Source organism: Chiloscyllium punctatum, chromosome 40, assembly GCF_047496795.1.
Source record: "Chiloscyllium punctatum isolate Juve2018m chromosome 40, sChiPun1.3, whole genome shotgun sequence".
In the NCBI taxonomy this organism is placed as follows: domain Eukaryota; kingdom Metazoa; phylum Chordata; class Chondrichthyes; order Orectolobiformes; family Hemiscylliidae; genus Chiloscyllium; species Chiloscyllium punctatum.
Genome location: NC_092778.1, coordinates 15,726,194 through 15,739,426, shown reverse-complemented (window position 1 = coordinate 15,739,426; position 13,233 = coordinate 15,726,194). Strand labels below are relative to the sequence as shown.

The window sequence follows — 13,233 nt, the reverse complement described above, 5'->3', positions numbered from 1 at the left end:
TTAACACTATGCACAGCCCAACAACTAATCCAAAGTATCACAGGCAATCAAGGAGAGTTAATAAGTTGATGCAAAGGAGGGAAGAAACTTGTGAGCATAAAACACCAGCAGGGACTAGCCAAATGACTGGTTTCTGGACTGTAAAATTCTATAACCTCAAATATTATTGTGTCTTGACTTAAAATAATGCTGTATTCACAAAGCAATGTTCTATTTTCTTAGTTTGACAAACTGCGCTGGAGTGGGCAAAGGCAGCTACATTTGCTGGGAGTACCTTTTTACGATTTGAAGGAACAAGTTGCTGAAGAGGTAATGGATCAATTAATATTTTAGTAATGTCAGAAATCTGAATTGACATGATTTGCCACCACTACTGTGTCAAATCCTGAAGTATTTAGAAACAGTTAATATTTCTGATGGGCATGGACAGTGATAGGGTCCAGTATGATATCCTGCTGTCAATCCTTTGGATTCCTACGCTCACTGTATGTAACTACTGATTACATGGTTGCTAATTGAGCAGTGAGAATGGCAGTTTGAGTGATGAATCCTAAGCACTTTCTGCACTCCTTCAGTAGCAGTGATAGTTGTCTATATTGAGCAAATGTTGTACTAATACCAATTGCCTCCCTCCTTAGTCTTGCCAATCTTGTACTTAATTGTACTTCTACTAATGTTGAATACATATGTGTGTTAGGAGATCCTGTTTGCTGACAGCAAATGTTACCAGTTTGGAAGCTTATTACGGGAATGCATTGTAATATGCCTTTCATTTGGTGTTGTATGCATTTGATGTCTCGTACTTCTGTAGTGCAAGTGCTGAGAGTAGGATTTCCTCTGTAATGTATGTAAGGAAATGTGAATGCCTCTGCATTAGGGGATTTATCATTTCATAAAGTGCACATATATGCAAATCTACCCCCCCCCATGTACTGGAGTCCCCGTATTTACAGGCAGCATGTTTAACAACAACTTTTGGGTTAAATGCAAATTTCTTTCTCCTCGGCCACTGGGAAAACAAAAACCATTGTCTTCAGTCCTTGCCACCAATTCCATCCACCTCTTTGACTCCACCTTTGTCACATCACCAGTTTTTGTCAACTCCAGATTCCGCTGTTCTGACACTGTCCTTTTCATCCAAAATCCTGTTGCTTGTGTCCTGCACCAAGTCGCACTCACCCGAATGGCCCCATTCTTACTGACTGACCTACCAAAGTCTGAACTAACAATTCTCTAACATCCACCAGTACAACCCTGTAAAGTTCTGTGTACATCTTTTCTTGACTGCTTGTATGTCCCCCTGCTGCATTCACCACCCTTTGAGCACAAAGTTGTTGACCCCGGGAAACATTGAGGAGCTCGAGAGATTATGCAGGTTGGAGAACCATGAAGCCCCTCTTTGAGTCTCCAGCAGACCGGTGGGAAGCAGTAAAAGGGAACATCAAGAGATTCTTCATCCTCAAAGGTGTTCAGGAGGCAAGGGAGAGGCGGGAAAAACTGTTCCAACTCCAGGAAAGTATGCAGAACCGACCCCTATGCAGACGATGGGGGGTTGATGTCACAGAGGACCTCAAGGAGATGAAGTGCCAGCATGTCTCACTCTTTGCCTCAGAGGTCGCCAAGATAATCTTCCGGTCCAGGGTCCGCTCCGTGGAGCAGGACGAGACATACTCACGTTTCTTCTTCCAGAAGGTGCACAAAGACAGCTCCGTGCTCAGCAGCCTGAAGGAAGAAGATGGCTCGATAACGTCATCTCAGGCTGACATCATGAGGATCAGTAAATCCTTCTATGCCAGTCTGTATGACTCGAATCCAACTGACACCGCGCCCTCCCAGTCATTCAATGTCCTTTATCATGGAGGCCTTAGACGACAGAACACGCGAGAGGCTGGACCAGCCGCTATCTCTGGATGAGCTGACCAAGGCCTCGAGTCCTTCGAAAAGAATAAAACTCCCGGAAGCGACAGCTTACTGGTAGAGCTCTGTTCTGCTTTTTCGGACTTGATTGGCCAGGACTTCCCCTGGAGGTGTATGTCAGTATGCTTCTGGCAGGTACCATGAGCGAATCCATGAGGAAAGGCATCATCACCCTCATCTACAAGGGGGAGAGAGAGGAAATTAGAAATTGGAGACCAATCTCTCTATTAAACGCGGATGACGAAATCTTGCCAAAGGTCATTGCCAACCGGATCAGGTCTGCACTAAGATTGGTGATTCACCCTGACCAAACCTGTGCTGTACCGGGCAGGAAGATCACCGAGAGTCTCACACTCCTCAGGGATATGATTGCCTACGTGCAGGACAGTGGGGCTGGACACCTGCCTCATCACCCTGTACCAGGAGAGAAAGCCTTTGACTGGATATCGCATACGTATATGAGGGATGTTCTCTCCAAAATGGGCTTTGGGGAGGGAATCTGCAATTGGATCAGACTGCTCTGCACCAACATTGTCAGTGCAGTCACAATCAATGGGTGGGAGTCAGATCTGGAGTCACGTAGGGCTGCCCTCTCTCTCCTGCCTTGTTTGTGTGCCACATAGAACCATTTGCCGAGTCCATCAGGAAGGATGCGAGCCTGAGAGGGGTGATTATTCCTGGCAGCAGGGGCCTACAGGTTAAGGCCTCCCTATACGTGGATGATGTTGCCATTTTCTGCTCTGATCCGCTGTCCATGCACAGACTCCTGTGCATATGTGACCAGTTCGAACGGGCCCAGGGGGCCAAGGTAAACCGAGGCAAGAGCGAGGCCATGATCTTCGGGAACTGGGCTGACCAATCCTCGATCCCCTTCACCGTCAGGACTGATCACCTGAAGGTGCTGGGTATTTGGTTTGGAGGGGCTGGGGTGTGCGCCAAGACCTGGGAGGAGCGGATCAGGAAAGCGAGGCAGAAACTAGGGGAGCAACGGTTGCTCTCCATCACGGGTAAAAACCTGGTCATCAGGTGTGAGGCACTGTCATTGCTGTTGTATGTGGTACAGGTCTGGCCTACTCCCAGAGCCTGTGCTGCCGCAGTCACCCGGGCCATCTTCCGCTTCATGTGGAGATCAAAGATGGACTGGGTTGGAAGGGACAGAATGTATAAACATCTGGGCAATGGGGGAAAAAAACACACCCAATGCCACCCTCACCCTGATGGCCTCCTTTGTGTGTGGCTGCATCAAGCTGTGCGTGGATCCCAGTACGCAAACACGAAGAGTCACTGTACTGAGCTTCTACCTGTCCCCGGTGTTGCGAAGGATGGACCTGGCCTCGCTGCCGCAGACCACTCCGAGTAGTTGGACCGTTCTGTATCACCTGTCCTTCGTGGAGAAATTTATGAAGAAAAATACCTTTGACCTCAAGTCCAATCGGAAGTGGTCAGCACGTAGTGTCCTTGAGACCCTTCGGGAAAAGGAGAGGGCGGATCCTATCGAGCAGTTCCCTGGGCAGTCTGTCAAAGTCATTTGGCAGAATGCCTCACCGCCAGAACTTTCAAACAAGCAGCAAGACATGGCTCGGCTGGTGGTGAAAAGGGCTCGGCCGGTGAGATCCTTAATGCACGCCCAGACTCTCTGCCGCACCGCACCACACGCTGCCCTCGAAGCGGCTGCGGAGGGGACAAGACTCTCACACAACTCCTTCTGGAATGTGCCTACTCAAAGGAAGTCTAGAGAAAAATGCAGTGATGCTTGTCGAGGTTCGTCCCGAGCAGCTTCGTGGTGCAGGACTCCGTGCTCTACAGTCTGTTCCCCGGGTCGCACACTAAGACGAACATCAACTGTGCCTGGAGGATCATCAACTCTGTGAAGGACACTCTTTGGTCTGTCTGAAACCTGTTGATCTTCCAGCTGAAGGAGTCGACCCCGACTGAGTGTTGTGGACTAGCGTATTCCAAGGTCCAGGACTACGTGTTGAAGGACGCGTTGAAGCTTGGCAGCTGCTGCCAAGGCGTGGTGGGGAAAGACCACCATGTAAGGTCTGCCTGTCTAGAAAAACAGGGGGCCCACCCAATAGTTGGGCTCTGCTGACGCCTCAGTAAAATATCTGGACAGTCAATGTACAGACTTGTACATACGAATGATTAATTCTGATCTCTGTATGTAAAGAAATGGAATGTATACGTGTGTATGGCATCACCAATTGTATAGATATCAAAATAATTTTATAAATAAAGTATATTTTTGAAATTAAAAAAATTCACCACCCTTTGCATGGCCTTTAGATGTGTGAAACCTGAAGTACTTACCAACAGCTCCACCAACCACTGCTGTTTCTTGAAGACTTCTTTTTAAAATGCACTGACCATTAATTGCTCAAGTTTTTGTCCATTGCTCCTAATATCTCCTCCTTTGACTTAATGTCAATTTCTGTCTTTATGTGATGTCTTCCTATGTTAAAGAGGCTATATCAATGTAGATTTTTTGCCTACCATTGCCAAATCTTTCCAGTAACACATTCTTTTTCAAGGTTTATTTCTGCAATTGTGCTAGTTCCCAATAATTTCTTCGAGAGATAGTCTAGAAGAATGTAAGTCACAGCATGTAAAAAAGTCAGCTTGCATTCCACATTTATTCTGCATCAAATATTTTACAGTGAAGTGAAAAGTGTAAGTGCATTATATGTTTGATATATATAGTGTGTGTGTATATATGTATTGCTCCAATGTCAATTGATCTCCATGGTAAGCATTTGGAAGTTTTGAGCTGTACAGAGGAACCTCAATTATCCAGCACTCGATTATCTGGCAAGATCACAAGGTCCTGATGCTTGGCTAAACAATGTTATCCGGAATTCGATTAACTGAACAAAATACTCCTCACCCGTGTCCTTCCGATAGTTGAGGTTCCTCTGTATGTGTTTAGTCTGTAAGTAACACTATTTATACGTTTGCTGAAACAGTTGTTGTGGAACCCAGTTGCCGCATGTTGATGTTTCCTTACCAAGGGCACTGGCTGCCGTCACAGCTGTTTGCTGCAGCTTTTCCCATATTATGTAATGTTGAACTTGAGGTGATTATTATCAATCATAATGCAATTTGTGCTCCAAAGTAATTGACCATTTGGTTTCATCAAAAATCTTTACTTGCATGTTAGTCATTGGGTGAAGCATCCAGGCTGACACTCTGAGTTTCCCAACATCTACCCTGCTACAGCCACTTCTCTCTCGCCTATTCTTCTTCATCTCTACCTTTTCCTGTTTTTAACTTTCTCCATTCTCCTTTGAGTGCTCTTCACTTTCCTCTTGAGTTGCCCCATTGCCCTCCCCCTATTGTTTATCTTTATCTGTATATTGATTTCCCTGAACATGTTCTCTCTGCAGCTCTGTCTGTCTGTCTCTGTCTTCCCCCTCCCCCCCCTCTCTCTCTCTCTCTCTCTCTCTCTCTCTCTCTTTCTCTCTCTCTCTCTCTCTCTCTCTCTCTCTCTCTCTCTCTCTCTCTCTCTGTCCCTCTTTCCACCCCTCATATCACTGCATTTAACTCTAAGTTTGATAATGAGCCTTCACTTGACATTATTTCTATATGAGTATTTCTTTTAGCACTTGTTCCTTTGAAACATTTCCTTACCATTTTGTGTGTTTGTATAGAATCGCAGGCTGGTGTTGGAAGAATCCCAGAGGTTGAGTGAAATGCTGAATAGGTAAGTCTGGGGACTGCAACTCCAGGCAGCTAAATTTAACAACCCAACTTTGAGGTATATGCTTTTATCAAGGGCACAACACTAAAATTTTGAGATTAAAGCGAAAACTGCAAATTGTTTGTTACTGTCCTGCAACAACATAAAATGACTTTTCTTGTATTGGAAACTTCCAATAAACAAAATACACCATTATTTATCCTCCATCTCCACATCAGGATAGGTCATAGTAATTGGGAAACTCTGGATGGCATTCAGTACCCTGAGTGTGTTTACATGGACTCAACTTTGCAATACAGCCCATGAATAGCATGAGCAATGCATTCTACGCAAAGGAAAAGCAGAGTTTGATTCGGCAATGAAATTCAATCCTGAATTCTGAGAGACATAATGAATCAAAATGGAACAGCTTTATACATATGTTAAGAGTACATTAATGTTATTTACTTGTGTGCAGATGGTGAGCCTTAACTGGAGATCACTTGCACCCTCACTAAAAATATAGGCAATAGCCACTCATGTTTGTTTGAGAGATGTGCTTTTATAATGCAAAATTCTGCAAATTAAAATCTGTAGAGGTTAGTTCCAGTTCTATGCTTCACCAAAAGCTTTCTTGAACAGAATGCAGTTATAAATTAAATAGTTGAGGACTATGAACCAGTTTTCATATTGCTGATTTTAAGATTTTTTTTCTCCCTCTTTTCCTTTCAGAACAGAAACTTGCATTTATATAGTATCTTTTAATATAATGATACATTCCAGGGTGCTTCACCATAATGAAGGATGATACCAAACCATATGAGACATTAAATCAGTTGACCAAAAACTTGAGCAAAACTGTAGGTACGAAGAAATGTGCTTAAAAGGGGAGAGTGAGGTAGAGATGTGAAGAGGTATAGGGAAGGAATTCTCGTGCTAGACAATGAAGCACATCACCGGTGATGGAGGCATTATGATTGTGAATGCGCACAAGGCCAAAATTAGAAGTGGACAGATATCTTGGAGGGTTTTGAGGTTGGCAATTACAGAGCGAGGATAGAACAAGGCCATAGCTTCACTGAAAGTCAATGTAGGTTAGAGCGCACAGAGGTTACAGGGGAGTTGGCCTTGCTGCAAGATAGGCCAGAGGAGGCAGACTTTACTTTGTCCTCCGATTTCTGAAGAGTACAAAATGTGAGGTCAGGCAGGAGTGTAGAAGTGTGACAATACGATGGCTTTAAGAGGTGTATTTTGTCAGATTTTTATTATGAGGAAAGGTGTGGCAGAGGTGCCGAACAGTGTATTCCAAAGCAATACATACAGTAAACAGCTTGTGAGACCTTGAGCTTTTTTTAGGGTGGAACAATAGAAGCAGCCTAAATGAGTGGGGTCAAGCTCCCACAGAACCAGGATTTTTAGTTTTAGCTTTCTGCAGTTTCTGGGGTTTTGAAGCTGGATGTGGAAGCTCTTATTCCTCTCTCCGTTACAGCTAAAAGCTGAGGTTCCCTTCCTGCTGCTAGAATTGCATGGGAGACAATCTATTTTACTGAATTTGCCTTTTTCAAGAGTGTGTATGGGATGTTACAATATTGGAACAGTTAATTAGTAATAGTTAATTATATATATTATTTTGTAAAGTATTTCGATAGAGTTACAGTTAAGCCAATTCTTTTATTATTATTCGGTCTGTATTTTAACTGTAGTGTAAAAATGGAGTGTTTTTTGCTTTGGCTAGTTTGACCAATTGAATTGCACCTGGAATGCGACGCCTTGCACTTCTCTTTAAAATAAGAACATTTTGGGGTTAGGCAACCTCCTTAATATATTTTGGTCTGGTCCATAACAAAAATAACAAATGCATGAATTCGGGTTTCGGCAGCAGACGAGCTGAGTCAAGCAAAATCAAGTGATATTGTGGAGGTGGAAATTGGTGGGTGGCATGATTATAAAGCAGGATGCTCAACTACAGTGTTGAGTAAATGCTCCAATGTGACAAGGTTGCAAACAGACTGGATTCATGTCAGATTGTTGCTAATGAGAAGGATGGAGTTGGTAACTAGGGAACAGAATTTTAAGCAAGCACCAAAAACAATAGCTTCAGTCTTCCTAGTATTTAATTGGTAGAAGCTTCTGCCTTCCACTACTGGATGTTGGATAAGCAGTCTTGTTTACTACATGTTGCTTTGCTTTCCTTTTAAAGCCAGATTGATGAGGAGTTTGGAGTAGTTGAGAAACAGGAAGGAGAGGCTGCTGATGAAATTGATGATGAATGTGAAGAATGTAGCTCCAGCACCCTCTGGGTTGATAGATTCACTCCCAGACAGTATACCCAACTGCTCAGTGATGATGTAAGTAATTTGTCAAAATTCTCATCAGGTTTTCTTGTTGCACAATAAAGCAATTCTATTAAATTAAATCTGAGCTAAACAATTCTGTTCTTTCTATCAAAATATGAGGTTGGGTGAAGAGAGGAATTTGAAAATGTGAAAACAGGTCTTTGAAGTCTGCCAGAGCATGTGAGCTTTACTTTATTTGTTTGTGGGATGTGGGTTCCTGACTTGGACATGTTTTATTCATCCCTAATTGCTCAAAAAAACAGTTAGAACTCAACAACCTTGCAGTAGGATCTGGAATAATATGTAGGCCTGACCAGGCAAGGATGGCAAATTTCCTTTGCAAAAGAACATTTGTGAACCAATGAGTTTTTATAACAATGGACGGTACTATGTGATCACTATTAGACTAATTTTGTATTCCAGATTCTTTAGTTGAGTTCAAATTATTAGCCAAGGTGTGATTCAAACTCATGTCCCCTGGGGTTCTGGATTAATGGTCCAGTGATATGTTTCATAGAATCATGGAATCCCTACAATACATTCAACCCATTATGTCTGTACCAACACTCCAAAGAGCATCCTAGCCAGAATCTCCCCAAGGAAGGACCTAGGGATGTGTAACCTACTTGGGATGTGTTACTTGTGTAACATAATGTTACAAGAATTTGATAGGAAGGGTGGAGATCAGCTAGCAGTTGGAGAAAATTAAAGAAGGAAGTTGAAGTTCTTGAACAGCAGACATCATGATTTTATCTTCAAGGAAGGAGGGGCAATACTAGATGATATAGAGAAACCAACAATATCAGTCAGTATTTGTCTGAGGAAGTTCAGTCAGATCTTTGGAGCAAAGGCAGGTAAATTGAAGACAAGCTGTTCATTTTAGTTGATCATTTTGAATAGAAGTTAGGGAGTCCTCATGATGACCTGAAGGTCTTTTGCATCCGGTGATGTAGTTGAAATGTAGTTACTATTGTAATATAGGAAGTGCAACAATCAATTACCTATATCAGTATGTGCAATAACCAGATAATCTGTTTTTATGATGTTGGTTCAGAGATCAATATCATCCATACTATTGGGACAACTAAATAGATGGTTCACAGGCAAAATATTTCATGGGCAGCACGGTGGCTCAGTGGTTAGCGCTGCTGTCTCACAGCACCAGGGTCCCAGGTTCGATTCCAGCCTTCTAGGACTGTCTGTGTGGAGTTTGCACATTCTCCCCGTGTCTGCGTGAGTTTCCTCCCACAGTCCAAAGATGTGCAGGTCAGGTGAATTGGCCATGCTAAATTGCCCATAGTGTTAGGTGCATTAGTCAGAGGGAAATTGGACTGGGTTCGGTGTGACTTGTTGTGTAGAAGGGCCTGTTTCCACACTGTAGGGAATCTACTCTAATCAAAATGAAGTTGAATAGCCTGTTTCTGTGCAGGATCATTCTTTGCCTCTAGGACAATGAAGAGAACTTTGCAGTTCTTCTTCAAAATAGTGCTATGGGATTGTTTTTTGTCCATCTAAAAGAGCAGGCAGAGACCCAGTTTAGCATCTCGCCTAAAAAACAGGACTTTTTATAATGCAGCAAATCTTGAGTATTGACTGCAACATCAACCTAGATTATGTATTTGAATCTCTGAAATGAGACTTGAACCACAATTTGTTAATTTGAAGGCAAATGTTACTGACTGAACTATGGCTGACCGCAACTATGTAGGACAATGCAAGCATCTTTTGTTTAATCAGGAGTACTTTACTGCAGTGTCAATGGAGATTGAAGTTCAGATTAGTTAAAACTAAGGGCAGAGCTTTTTAAATTTTCAACATCCCCAACAGGAATCAAAAATGTATTTTTTGATGGTGAACTTTCAAGCACTGCAATATAAGGTGTGACTTGAATTAGGCAACTTTCTTCATTGGTGTCCTACGTGACCTTGCAAGTGTACAAGCGATGATTTTTCTGAACTAACATGTGAAAAGAATGCTGATACGTATTATCCTATTGATGGAAACGTTGTACATATAACTGATATAATATTGCACACATTAAAGCAATATTCACTTTGCAAATGATGCAATTACATTCTAACTCTCATAAAAGACATTCGCCAACATAGGATATCTAAAAATTAACTTTTAAAGTCAAGAAAGTACACCAATGCCTCTACTTCCTCAGAAGGCTAAGAACATTCAGTCCATAATGACTGTTACTAAGTTTTACAGATTGCACCGTAGAAAGCATCCTATCCAATGCACCTCAGTGTGGAATAGCTGCAAGATTTAGGAATCATGTTTCACCTTTCAAACAGCTGTGTTGATCTTCGATTTTATAAAGATCAGCATCACCATCTCTCTCAAAATATCTGCAAATTGAAATGTCAGCCTGGACAACGTAACATTCCTAAGAGCATGTTTTATGTTTAGGACGTTGTGTTAAAAAGTATGACATGAGCCAAACTTTAATCACATCCTAATGTAATCATTTAAATGGAAATACTATTAAAAGATTGACTGCGCCCTCTACTTCAAAAGGGAAGCAGACAAAATCAAAATCAAAAAATGAACTATCGTAATGGCATTGCAAGGCAGTCGAAACAAAATCTCAGGAAAAAAAGAACAAGGTTATTACAATGCTGCTAATAAAGACTGGCCAAGGTACAAAAGTTGGCAAACCATGGTGATAACCATTGTCAGGATTGGCTTCATCGGAAATTCAATTTCTCTTCTCGCCAATCCTGACAATGGTTATCACCATGGTTTGCTAACTTTTGTACCTTGTCCAGTCTTTATTAGCAGCATTGTAATAACCTTGTGTTTTTTTTCCTGAGATTTTGTTTCGACTGCCTTGCAATGCCATTACGATAGTTCATTTTTTTGATTTTGTTTTGATTTGTTATTGGCATGTACTGAGATGCAGTGAAACATATTGTTTTGTGTGCTGTCAAGACAAATCATACATAAGTACCTTAGTGTAATAGAACAGAATGCAGAATATAGTATTACAGGTACAGAGAAGGTACAGAAAAGATCAACTCTAGTATGAGAAGTTCACTCATAAGTATTATTATAAGGAAGAAGGTGTTGTTAAATTTGTTGGTACATGTTTTCAAACTCTTGTATTTTCTGCCTGTTGAAGAGGCTGGAAGACAGGGGTGAGAGGGGTCTTTGATAATGTTGGCTGCTTACCTGAGACAGTGGGATGTTTAAATGGAATCAATGATTGGAAGGCTGGTTTTCATGACTTACTAGGCTGCATTCCCAAGACTCTGTAATTTCTTGCGGCCATTCCATACTGTGGTGCATCAGGTAGGATGCTTTCTATGCTATTTCTGTAAAACTTGGTAACAGTCATTGTGGACGTTCTAAATGTCCTTAGCCTTCTGTACTTTCTTGACTTTAAAAGTTCATTTTTTGCTATCATATGTTGGCAAATGCCTTCTATGACAGCTAGAATGTAACTGCATCATTTACAAAGTGATTATTGTTTTGATATGCACAATATTATATCAATTACACCTATTATATATATTCTAACAAATAATAAAGCAATTCTCTGGATCAATTTTAAACTTAATCACTGAAATCACTCCAGTATTGAAAGGATATTTGTGTTGTGTACAATCTGTACATCAGCTTGCTCATGTGGGTTCTAAGGGCTGCTTCTCGTTTCAGTACACGAATCGCTGCCTCCTGAAGTGGTTGAAAATGTGGGACACAGTCGTCTTTGGCCAGGAGAAACCCATAAAGAAAAGCAAGCAGCTGGTAGAAAAACACTCGTCCTTCAAACAGTCCCAGCAGCTGCAGCAGAACAAGTGGAAGAGCAAGACACAAATTACTGAAGAGATCCTAGATGCAGAACTCGATGCACACAGCAGACCAAAATATAAGGTAACTGGGTATCAAAGCAAGTCCTTTCTGTAGCTGTGCTGAAGGTGGCCATAAAGAGATTCCGAGCAACTGCGAGGTTAATTATATCAGTTGAATATTTATAAGGGGCTTTGCATTCTATTGAACTGGCCCATAATCTTAGTCATAGTGTCCTACATAACAGAAAAGGCCCTTCAGCCTATCAAGTCTGTCCTGATTTATCTATACTAATCCCAGTTTCCAGCATTTTGCCTATGGCCGTGAATGTTATGACACTTTTAGGTGCTGAGTCAAATACTTTTTAAAGATTGTGAGGTTTCCTGCTCTGTTACTCTCCTAGGTGATGCATTCCAGATTTACACCAGCTTCTGGTTGACCTCAAATATTTCCTCAAATCCCCTGTAAACCTCCAACCTTAAAATTATGCTGCCTCATATTGAACCTAAAGGAACAGCTGCAAAACAGCCACCCTCTCTATGCCTCTCATAATTTTAAACACCACAATCAGGTTCCTCATACAGCCTTCGCTGTTATAAAGAAAACAACCCAAGCTTATCCAGTCTCTCTTCGTAGCTAGACTGCTACAAACCAGGAAACATTCTGGTGATTCTCCTTTGCACCCCTTCAAGTGCAGTCACATCCTTAAAATCTTAAATGCATTAAAGGAAAGTAGGTAAGCTACAGCAGTAAATTCACTTCACAGTAGTTTGTTAACTATAAAGCACCTTCGGACATTACTGATGTTGTGAAAAATGCTATGTTGTTGTGGATTTTTATTGCACAGGTATCAGTATCTCTCCATCCCCTCTATTGAGAGGCCATGTGGGGGTAGCCGTGTTGTTCAATGTCATAAATCTCTGCTGCTCTAATCACAGAAAGGGCCAATAGATTATGGATAGACTTGCCCAATCATAAAGTCAGTGAGTTGAACTTCACAATAGACTCATGGAAGGTTGGCATGCATGCTGGTCTGGATGCGTTCACAACTTTATGTAGTTTCTTTTAGTCCTGGCAGAGCAGTTGCCATACCAAGCCATGAGGCGAAAGTGAGGACTGCAGAAGCTGGAGATCAGGGTCTAGATTAGAGAGTTGTTGGAAAAGCACAGCAGATCAGGCAGCATCTGAGGAACAGAAAAATGATTTTCCTGCTCATTGGTTGCTGCCTGACCTGCTGTGCTTTTCAAGCACCACTCTAATCTATGCCAAGCCATGATGCATCCAGATAGAATGCTTTCTGTAGTGTATCAAAAAGCGCAATCAAATATCTAAAATGTTGCTAAAATGTTACAAGTGTTTCTTCCTCAACTGCCGATTTAGTCAGTGAGTTCCAAACTCCCAAGACCCCCAAGTGAAGAACGTTTGCTCCATCGACTTCTTAGCTTTCTACCTCGTACCTTAAATTTATACCCATTGCTTATTGACCCTCCTGCTAATAGAAAAAGTGCC

The 13,233-nt window shown here is 41.9% G+C and overlaps 1 protein-coding gene across 2 annotated transcripts in view; it reads left to right on the top strand.

Moving 5' to 3' along the window:
- chtf18 (CTF18, chromosome transmission fidelity factor 18 homolog (S. cerevisiae)) overlaps nucleotides 1-13,233 on the top strand; it is a 110,875-nt gene that overhangs the window by 16,862 nt on the left and 80,780 nt on the right. For both annotated transcript variants that reach the window (XM_072559368.1, XM_072559367.1), the window contains exons 5-8: nucleotides 223-309; nucleotides 5,565-5,617; nucleotides 7,794-7,941; nucleotides 11,593-11,808. In XM_072559368.1, coding sequence (XP_072415469.1) covers nucleotides 223-309; nucleotides 5,565-5,617; nucleotides 7,794-7,941; nucleotides 11,593-11,808 — 504 coding nt within the window. The remainder of the gene's footprint in view (nucleotides 1-222; nucleotides 310-5,564; nucleotides 5,618-7,793; nucleotides 7,942-11,592; nucleotides 11,809-13,233) is intronic.